At 37.0% G+C, this 11,202-nt stretch overlaps 1 protein-coding gene across 6 annotated transcripts; it reads left to right on the top strand.

The window, feature by feature from the left end:
• Window positions 1-331: 331 nt before the first annotated feature.
• On the top strand, window positions 332-10,922 carry pps (protein partner of snf). 6 transcript variants are annotated; one of them, XM_073991562.1, is made up of 14 exons: window positions 332-452; window positions 654-743; window positions 836-1,014; window positions 1,072-1,479; window positions 1,869-4,179; window positions 4,238-4,412; window positions 4,472-5,224; window positions 5,334-5,365; window positions 5,611-5,719; window positions 5,784-8,093; window positions 8,158-8,293; window positions 8,362-8,591; window positions 9,963-10,191; window positions 10,249-10,922. In XM_073991562.1, exons 3-14 carry the CDS (start codon window positions 864-866, stop codon window positions 10,377-10,379), a joined length of 6,975 nt encoding a protein of 2,324 aa, XP_073847663.1. In that variant the 5' UTR covers window positions 332-452; window positions 654-743; window positions 836-863; the 3' UTR covers window positions 10,380-10,922. The 6 variants fall into 6 exon arrangements, with proteins under 6 accessions (XP_073847663.1, XP_073847686.1, XP_073847669.1 ...); XM_073991585.1 differs by having other exon boundaries at window positions 362-452; window positions 843-1,014; XM_073991568.1 differs by having other exon boundaries at window positions 404-533.
• Window positions 10,923-11,202: the final 280 nt, after the last annotated feature.

An 11,202-nucleotide genomic window follows, 5' to 3' on the forward strand; every position in this document is an offset into this window, starting at 1 on the left:
TTTATAAGCATTTTAACATTTTTATGAAATATTTTTATAAAATACCTTCTTTTTACATTAAGTACGCTTGGTATCATGTTACAAAAAATGCAACCCTGTGTGTGAAATTTACGAATATTATCAAAGAGGAGACAAAATCCCGTACAACCAATCTTTTAAATGTAAAACACCACAAATTTTAAGAGAAATTGAGAAGAAAATTTGCCATTCCAGTTTCAACGTATAAACACGGACTTTGTGTTTTGCTACGTCACATTCGTAAACAAAGAGCTAGTCGGCCATTACGTTTCACATTATTCGTAAACAATAGAGTCATTCGCCATTTCGGTTTGTTTTCATTATTCATCACTGATTCCCTTTTGTGGTCATTATTTGATTTTTGCGGAACGTTTTTAAATTGATTGGCTGCAAATCCAAGATGGCCGAAAAAAACGTGAAAACATAATAGAAAAGTAATATTTTTTTGATAAAAAACATAAAAAAACCAACATATACTAGCTCTATCATAAAAAATTAGAAAAGTACACTAGAAAGTATGCAAACAAATGAAGTGCATATGTAAAGTTCGCGTTTTTCGAGTACTTGCAACGACATTTTGGACGGAGACGTAAACCTGAACCTTGCACTTATATTTATATTTGTTTCTCTTGCAGGCGCCTCAAAGATGCCCTCCTAAAAGAATAATTGGCCTACTTCTAATACTATAGAAAAAATCGTGAAGTTTACATCGTGTAGTACACTTTGTAAGTAAGACGAATACAATTTTCACACTATAGCTGTTTTCATTTTTTGTTTTGTTTATTTCCCCTTTTTATTACCGCTAATTGACATCAAGTGGCAAGTGGCTCTGAAAATCCATCGCAATGTCGAGTTCTATGTTCATTGAAAGGACGCCTCTGCCTACTGCAGACGGCGGTGGTGCAGAATATACCAGCAACTCGGATTCAAACCTCGTAGTTGTATATGGAAAAAATGGAATAAGCTTTGACGACAAGGGTTTGGAAAGCCTAATAGGTGAGTAAGGTGAAATATTTTTACTGAATGTTGGAACTCACCAATTATATTTTTTAGATGACAAGAAAATATCATCTATAAGTGTCATCCGATTGACTTCACCAACTCCTAGTATGCAAGAGGAGGAGGAAGAGGAAGCAAGGCAAGAAGAAATATCAAGACGACAGGATTTAGATTCTGCTAATGATAGCTCTGACCATGGTGAAGAGAGCGACATCTCAGATGGTGATCGCAATGTTAGTGGCGACAGTGGCAGCTCAGATCGAGAAGATGGCATACAGAGCTCAGAGGAGAATAAATCTAAAAACAAAACCATTCCTCGGCGCCGTGGTCGTCAACCCAACGTTGTAAAACAGAAAAAAATGTTTCGTAAACGTAGAAGGGATCGCCCGAAAATAGTTGGACTACGCTTTGAAGAATTTTATTCTCCAGACGATGCCACGGAAATAGTAAAAAAAGCCTTGAGTAAGTCAATATTAGAAAACAAAGTATATGTTGAGATTGTTATTGCAAGGGACCTCACATACTTAACAATAACCGACTTTTTCGATTGCAAGAATAATGCAAAATTGAAACGAAAGAGGGGATTCTGTAAAAAGTAGCAATAAAAAATAAAATTGTTTAGCTTTTTTTTTATTATCTTGTATGAAATATCAAAATATTGTTCGAACTATCACTCAAACCAGTTTCAATATATTTTAATATACATTTGTGAGACGCAATTAAATATCAAACTAAATTAGACTTTAGACTGCAACTAAATTAGACTTTATAGGATATAGTTTTATTAGAAGTATACAATATATTCCTATCATGCAGAAAACATTGTGAATAATACTAAATTTTCATTACAGAAATGGCAGGTTTGGGACCAGATAGGAAAAGTAAAGAAGATATCGAGTTCCAATTACTTGTTATTAGAAACGATCACTGCTATACTCCTTACACATCACCTAGCCAAATGAAAGCAAAACTGGCAGCAGAAAAATTGGAACTCGAACAACAATCCAGTAGTCGGAAATCTGCACCAAATCCTAATTTGTCTTCTGTGGGAAAACAGCTGTTCATTCGCAGAAAAATTGTGCAAAAAACGGATGCCATTGGAAAATTATTTAGCCCAACAACTTCTATAAAGGATAAAGGCAACACTTCAATGGGTAAAGTTGTTCTTAAAGACAACAAAGATGCAAAGTCTGTTGAAAGCAATGAAGAAGAAAATGAACCAGATTCTCGGCTTCCAATCGAAGAAAAAGACTCCGCATTCATAGGTGAGGAAGATGAAAGTGAATGTACGGGACCAGAGGAGTCAGATGAATCAGATAATGACCGCGACAGTGATTTAGATTTTGATGTTAATAACCCAAAGGGAAGACGAAGAAAAATTAGGGCTGCTAAAATTGCGAAGCGTGTACCTGCCGCTCCGAAAATTCTGCAGAAGTCAAGACGTGTTCCGATTCAAGAGGAACATAATGAACCAACAACCAAGTCAAACTTGAATACATCAGCTATTACAATTCAAAAACCGAAGCCAAACTTAAAAAACCCGCAGGATGTTGGCCGAATCACAGTTCGATCAAATCCAACAAAATTGTCATTGCCCAGTCTTTGTTTTTCTGCTAAGAGTGTAAGTAATGAAGCCACTGCATCTGTACCCGCCGTTGCTGAGCCTCTTCCCAAAAAACCGGTTGAAAGTAAGACATGGCAGACACAAGTAACTAATATCAAAACGGTACCGCCAAAGACAAGCATGGCGGTCAAGACCGCAACTTCTCCGCAAATGCATAAAGAAATCCTTATTAACAAAAATATTATGTCCAGTCCAAAAACTAAGGGTTTCACAGACTTAAACACACTGCTCATGGAACAACAACAGGACCAAAGAATACTTCCTACGTCCACAGCAAAGTTCACATGTGTAAAGCCATTATTTAAGATGACCACAGCTGCTGCTGTGTCTCCCAAAGCGACAACTGGTTCAAAGGGATTTATGCCATTAGGTGTGGAGACAGCATCCAAAAACCAGTTACCAGCACAAATATCAATTCAAACTCATCAAAGTTCTTCTGAGTTGGAAGCTGAACATGACAAACAACTTGATTTGATCAACTCCATTGTCCAGGATGAAATGCAAAAACCCAAAGAAATTCTTACCCCGGCTCCCTGTAACATTATTGAAAATATACCAGAATTGGTAAAAATGTTGGAAAGCACCGAAGCATCGTTGGTACCTAATATCACTGCTATGAATAAAAGTGTTAACGAGTCGGGAATTGATGACTGTAGACAAAATGTCAACCGAACTACGTGTGAAAAAGTGGAAAATTCAAGGGTTAACATTCCGCCAGACAATAACAGCGTGAAACTGGCAGATATTGATTTGAGTCACACATCTTTGTTATCAGGCGCTGATGGTAACGATGACGATTTGCCCGACGATATACTGCAACAGGTGGTCGATTTGATCAAAGATGATAAAACATTACAGGAAGCCGTAGATGTTTTGGGCTCTGGAGACTCGAATGAGCCCATAGCAAGCACCAGCACAATGACAAATACAAACCCTCCACCCTTAGCTCCTATTTCCCAACAGAGCAGTAGTCAAAAAAGTATATTGGATGATATACCTCATTCTTCGAGGAGTATTATACAAATGAGCATTTCAAATATAACACCTACCACGCCAACTGCAACTCAATCCAGTCCGGATCAATCTCGTACAACACAACAGACCATAAAAATATCGCCTTTAGTTCGCAAGGAGCCCATACAAATTGTTCGAGGAAATGGACGAGTTATTACTCTACCTCCTATTGAGGCTCCCACAACGCGGGCTAAGAGGAGAGCACAAACCCAGCCATTAGCAAACCCCAACACTGGAAATAACTCAACGCAAGCAACTTCTTCGCTTGTTGCTTACTCTACCAACGATGCTATGTTAGACACTTCCAGTACGTCAACAGTGACATCCGGAGTCTCAAGTAACGCTTCATTAGAAAAGAAAACTCAAGACGCAAGTAGTCGTAGAAGATGCTCAAAAGAAAATATAACAGCTACTGCAACAACTCCACAGAAGATTAAGCGGAATGCTACCAAGAAAGCCAGCAAATCTAAAGCGGATGCAGGTGAATCTGAATCGGGTGAAGAAGATGATGACGATCCAAATAAGTAAGGGACTTTTATAAATTAAAAAAAAAAGTTATAATACAATCCCGATACATTTTAGGTTATGGTGTATATGTAGACAACCTCATAACAATAGATTCATGATATGCTGCGATGTGTGTGAAGATTGGTTCCATGGAACCTGTGTTAATATTACAAAAGCAATGGGATTGGAAATGGAGCAAAAAGGTATTGATTGGACATGTCCCAAGTGTTTAAAGAAAATAGAAGAACAGGTAAGTCGTTTTACTTTAGTAGTCCGCATATTATTGCTCATAATTTGGTTTATTGGCAGAAACAACCGAAAATTACTGACCTTTTCAAAAAGGAATCTACGACCGTTGTACACGCAGCAGCATCTACAAATACTTCAACAATTGTCACTGCTCCATTAATAAGTGCTGCTTCTACTTCGACCGCGACAGTTGTTACTGCCAAGTTGCAACAAGATGTAAATAAAACCACTTCCGATCTAAGTAAGTCAACTTTTACCGAATCACCGAAAACTAAACTGCAAACCGGACAGATAATAAATCTGAAGGACTTTAGTGGGAAAAAGGTTTTCATTCAGGCAGCAACGGGAACTGGAACAGGACAAAAGAAGATATTTGTTACAACAGCACAAGCCTTGAAAACGACATCAAATATTGGTTCGCCTGTGAGGACATTCGCTGTTGTAAAACAAATATGCGGTGGAAAGCAGCAAACCCAAACCCAAAATATAAAATTTATAAAAACTATGTCACCAGCTCAATCTATAAACCAACATTTACAAGTTGTCTCAGCAATTTCAAAAACACAATCTTCGTCAAATGAATCTCCGATCACAAAAACTGTTTCGAGTGAACCACCTACTTTATGCATAGTCTGCAAGAAAAATGCACGACCAAACTCAATTTATTGCAGCGATGATTGTATACGGAAACATTCACAGACAGCGTGGGCTACCTTAAGTGCGAATTTGCAGGAAGACAAAACAAAGAAAAAATCTAAAGGACTATTTGAAGAGGAGTTGTCAATGCCGGATCGTAAGACTAAAATGGAAAGAGTAAGTGTGTATTTTAGCACTCGTTTCGACTACTATAGGTAGTTGTTTGTGCGCGAGGATTGTAGAAATTCGAAGTATGTATATATTATTAACAATGCGTATTTTTCAGGTCAATGTTTTCGAACGTAAAACGGGACGAACGTAAGTATATCACATTGAACAAAGACTATTTTTTAATATTTTTGGAAAGATTGTTAAATATTAATAGAAAAATATAAACGGTGATCCTTTTCTCACCGTATCGACCAAAATATGGGTTTTTATTAAAATTTCCGCACTTGATAGAAATATTTTTGAAATATTTAACGTTTTGTTGATTGGTTGGCTATATTTCTATTTTGCATAGTACTATATATTTGCATATAAATTATATTTCATATTTTCAGACTTACCGGCCACAGTGCTCCAACATTTGCAAATCTCAAAAAATGGCTTCAAGATAATCCAACATTTGAAGTTATTCAACCGGGTAGCCCACAGGCTTTGGACATAGAGGTAGTATCTAAAGTTAATATTGTATTTTTCTATCTCAAAATTGCTTGTTATTTTTCTTTCTTAGAAAAGACACAAAATGCGTACACAGCATTCATCGTCTCCTACAGTTTCAAAAATGACCACATCACCTCCTCCCTTAAAATTACTTCCATTTGCTGCTAGTACAGTTCAACAGCAAAAGAATGAAACGAGATCAAACAGTCCTCAAATCAATTCTACAACGACTGTTAATAAAGCCAGTCCGACACTGGTACATTCAAAGCCTAATAAAACAATCCAGGAATTTGTGAAAAATTCACCATCAACATCATCGAATTCACGACCTGGTACACCTAAACAATTGCAGAAATATCCGCAACAAGTATCCATTAAAGTTGATAAAGTTTCGAAATCGAGCGAGGAAGCTAAACCGGCTAAAGACAAACAACAAACAAGTTCGAACAAACGTCCCGTTAGCCTTGAATCTGGCAACAAGGCAACTGGCCACGATGAAGATATTCGTCATGTGGTCCGACGCACTCTTAAGGAACAATTAATACAAAGAATCCAAGAAGAAGGCGTGGCAACAACAGAGGATTCTGCCAGCGAAACTGACGGAAATAAAATAAACGATATACCCAAATTATCAGCCGAAGAAGTGGAAGAGTTTATAAAGGCCACAGAATTAGAGATGTACCACTACTTTAATCGCGATACAGGTGCGAAATATAAAGCCAAGTATCGTTCATTGATGTTTAATATCAAAGATAGGAAAAATCATACGTTGTACGCTAAGATTTGTAGAAAACTCATTGAGCCAAAACAATTGGTGCGGATGTCTCCAGAAGAAATGGCTAGTCAAGAATTGGCACAGTGGCGCGAACAAGAAGCAAAACATCAGTTGGAAATGATTAAAAAGTCTGAGTTAGATTTGCTATCGTGCGCTAAAAATTATGTATTGAAAACACACAAAGGAGAGGAAGTAATTGAAGGCAAATCTTCGGAATTTGAGAATGTCGCCTTGACTATTCCCGAAGACGATGATGCCGTCTCAAATCTTAATAAATCGAAATTCGCCGAAGAAGGGACATCATCTAAATCTCTTTATCATGCCTCAGATCTGGACTATAATAAATCCCATTCGCAATATTTAAAACTAGGCGACGATGACAGATCCAAGGCCTCTAGCAGTACAATTAAAGAAAAAGATAAAGAGAAGGAACGGGGTCGGGAACGCGACAGGGAAAAAGAAAGGGACAAAAATCGTGACAAGGAAAAAGATCGTGATAAACGTCATAAAAGCAAAGATCGATATCGGGATAAATCTCGGTCCCGAAAACGCAGTCGAAGTCGTTCTCGCAGTCGTAGCGGTGACCGCACTGAGAAACGACACAAGAGTTCAAGGGATGTTAAGGATGAACGACGAGATAAAGAAAAGGATCGTATCAAAGATCGTCCAGAACGGGATCAACAATCTGCTGATAACAACAATAAGAAGCCACCTGTGACGGAGAAAAAAATTACTGGCGCAATAAGAAAGAAAATAAATCAGGAGCAAACCTCCAACATCTTAGAGGAATACAACTTGGTTGACAAAATTCTCGAATCGACAAAGACTGTTGAAGAAGCAGCCAATTTGATTTCCGAACGGAATAAAGAAACCGATAACAATAGGAAAACGCCAACGTCATCACTGTCCGCTCCGTCAATCACCTCCACAATAAGTAGTAGCAGTGATAATAGCTACGTGGTTGACATTCCTGCTCCCTCCACTTATGTGGATTCGAGTGATCAGGAACCAAGCAGTACAGTTTCAATACCTACTCCTCCACATGATCCGTATGCAAGATTTATCTCCTCATCGCCCTCATTCGATGGTAGTGACTCTAGCCGCTATAACAATACAATTTTATGGTCTGGCAATATCAATATGGTAGATGTTACTTCATTTCATCTATGCCTACAGCCACTGTCTGGCACCAGTAATAATCTATCTAAACTCTTGGCCAAAGAATTGGACGTTGTTGGTCGCATTGGACCCGAAACAGTATGGGATTATATTTCAAAGATCAAGAAAAGTCCAAATAAAGAGATTGTTCTGTTGCGATTATTGCCAGCAAATGAAACAGAAACAGCTGCATACAAACTGTTGTATGAGTATTTGGAAATACGCAATCGGTTGGGAGTTATCAAAAGTATATCACAATATATAAAAGATTTTTATATATACCCATTGGCAGCCGGGAAGATAATGCCTGCTGTTTTGCGATTCGGCGAATGTCAGGAGTTTGTTGATGATCCTTACAGGCCGGATATGTTAATTGGTATAATTGTGCGTGTTGTTGGCAAGCGTTATAGCTCGATTGTTCCACAAATTCCTGAGATAGTAAGCAAAGTAAGTAAAACATCATCGATAGCTTCAATGGTTTCCGCTTCAATTGTATGGCCTCTAATTACAGTTTGTCGGTCGTGATATTGATGTTAATTCTCCTCCAGGAAGTCCTAGACTTAAGAAACGACATCAGTCACCTAATCCACAAGACATTGACATTGATGCCATCATTAAGGCACCAATTGTATCCAAATTACAAAAGGGTAAGTATTATTAAAAATTATATTTATTATTTGCAAATATTTATGGCTAATTTAATATTTAAAAACAGTTAAACCTGTTGCTACTCTGGTGCCAAGTGTGAACGATGCCGATGAACCATATTCTCCTGGTGGTAGCTCTGGTGATGAAGATTTGGCCTTGTTACCTACAAAGTTGCCCACTGGTACTAACCAAATGCAAACAGCAGAGGAGGAGCTCAAACGTAAAATGGAAGAAATTAACAGACAAATAGCAGCACAGGAAATGGAAATTGCGGGTTTACTGACTGGGGAAACTTCGGTAGGGACAAAGCTAATATCAATATTTGTTATAAGTAAATCTTGTGTACGGAAATAACTCCCACATTGATTTTGGGTGTTCTGTTCGCAGATATAATTGCCAAAAAATCGTGGTTTTTGTATCTGCTGTCTTTCTCCGTCTTCTAATGTTAAGAAGAGATAGTGGAAGTATCAAAGCACTAAATTCCGCTCGTATGCTGTCGTCTCCACCCGATTTTAATTTTAACACAAATTTCATTTGTAATAATAGCTGTGTCTTTTTACGTGATGCCTGTCTGCGAACTCGATAATTTGTAATAGTTGTTACAAATGTTTCTAAAACTGACAGTTGTACAAAGAAAAAGTTGCTGAAAAATGTGTTTCAACAACATTTAGTAAGTACGAGGACAATTGCTGAAAAAATTGTTTCAGCAACTTTTTTTAAGTACGAGGACAAATCTATTATTACAAATTATATTAGGTTTGTCTGTACTTACTAAATGTTTCTGAAACATTTTTTTCAGCAACTTTTCCTTTATGTAATTGTTCCACAAACATCCCAGATGGGACAAGTGAGCCTTCTCTCATTTTTTCACCAACTTTTTCTTTATGCAACTGTCAAAATTCGAAACATTCGTAATAATTATTACAATTGTTTCTAAAGTTAACAATTGTATAATGGAAAAGTTGCTAAAAATATGTTTCAGCAACATTTAGTAAAAATTATCAAGTACAAGGACAACAAAAAAAAAAACATTGTTCCACAACATCCCATACGGGACAAGGGAGACTTCTCTCATATCAATGAGTGCACCCCGGTTCATATTAGCTCAATGATATGGGACCTACTGTTTATCGCCGAGTCCGAACGGCGTGCCTTAAGACACCACTCAGGGTGCCACCGTGGTGCAATGGTATGCACACCCGCACAAGGTCAGTGGTTTGATTCCCCGGCCAGGCAACATCAAACATTTTTTAACGGTGGCAAAATACCCATCAGTAATGTTGGCGACATTTCCTGAGTATATCAGCCTTGAAAAACTTCTCTACAAAAACTTCAAGTACAAGGACAGACCTATTAATATTTCTTTTAATTCGTGTGTCTTTTTACTTACAAAATGTTGTTGAAACAAATTTTTCAGCAACTTTTCCTTTATACAACTGAAAAATTTGAAACATTTGTAATAATTGGTGTGTCCTTTTTAATTACTAAATTTTGCTCAAACATTTTTTTCAACAACTTTTTCTTTATACAACTGTCAAAATCTGCAACATTAGTAAAAATTATTACTAATTATCACGTAAAAAGACACAGCTAATTATTAAAAATTACAAGTACGCAGACACACTTAATACAAATATACCATGAAATTCAAAATGTTTAAATTTTCAGAAATTCGGAAGCACTCCAGGAACAACGTCTAAAGTATTGGCTAACATTGCCATACCGTCGAATTTATCTCAAATTCTTGCTAGCATAAAAACTTCAAATCCCACACAAGACATTCGTCCGGCAATACCCCCACCTCCTCCTGTAATTGGTTCATTAACGTCAGCAATGTCTGAGGCCGTTGAGGAATACAATCCTGCTGAACCAATTGATTCGTCTTATGGACAAAAAAGTAGGTTCATGAAAGATACGCAGTAATTATCGTTAATTTTGCTGTTTTTCTTTTCAGACACGACTTCTACAAGCCGTCTCGCTACACTAAGTGAAGCAGAGCTTCTTAGTATGGTTCCCGACGACGTTGTCATAAATATAAAGACACCAACTGGACGCTGCGATGAGCCACCTCCTCCTGGTGTCTAAAAGCAAACGATTTTAAAATAAGTTTTAGACTGTAAAATGTATGGATTAATATATGACTTGTAACTGCTTTCTGACAAAATAGTTTTAGTTCCGCTAATAGATCTTTAAATGTAAGCATATTCGTCAACAGGTCATCGTTGTATTTTGTTTTATTTCTCATTAAATTACAATATTCTTTATATATACATAAATACATACTTATATATAAGGTAGGTGCCCAGACATTTAAAATATACTAAGGTTAATTCATTTTTTCTACTGCACTGCACCTGCATCAGATAAAAACTGTTTTTCTGATTCAAAACATGCATATGTAGTTGAAAGTAAATTCATGAAGAAACTAAAAAAATATACCATGAAATATATCATTTCGCTTGCACAGCCTAAGGCCAATTGAATTATTTTGTTTTTCTCCTTATGAATTCTGTCTTCTTCTCTATTACTTTGTTTTTATGTTAATGGATAATTGTACAATTGTTTGACACATTGGATTTATCATTTCAAATAAAATTTATACACATAATACGTATGTGTTGGAGTTAAGTTTTGTTATTTAAATAATCGAGGGGGGATAAAACCATGCACGGTGCATTAAATAAGGGGTCGCACTATGTCGCGAGTTCATATAAACAGTGCCAAAAATACGAGTTGGCGTTAGGTTAGGAGGTATCGTTATATGGGTGCTATACAAAAACGTGGGCCGATGTAGACAGCTTCGAACTTGATCTGACTATGACAAAAAGACACTCTGGTGCAAAAACATAGCGTTCTAGCTCAATTATTATGGACGCTAGAGTGATTACAACAGACGGATACGGCTACA

Source organism: Musca autumnalis, unplaced genomic scaffold (assembly GCF_047663935.1).
Source record: "Musca autumnalis isolate F117 unplaced genomic scaffold, ASM4766393v1 scaffold_1, whole genome shotgun sequence".
Classification (NCBI taxonomy): domain Eukaryota; kingdom Metazoa; phylum Arthropoda; class Insecta; order Diptera; family Muscidae; genus Musca; species Musca autumnalis.

Bases quoted from the DNA above. Each gene is read 5' to 3' on its own strand.
- pps (XM_073991562.1), top strand. From the start codon at position 864: ATGTCGAGTTCTATGTTCATTGAAAGGACGCCTCTGCCTACTGCAGAC. The intron at 8,094-8,157 runs GTAAGTAAAACA...CTCTAATTACAG, and splicing joins TTCCTGAGATAGTAAGCAAA to TTTGTCGGTCGTGATATTGA. The intron at 10,192-10,248 runs GTAGGTTCATGA...TTTTCTTTTCAG, and splicing joins TTCGTCTTATGGACAAAAAA to ACACGACTTCTACAAGCCGT.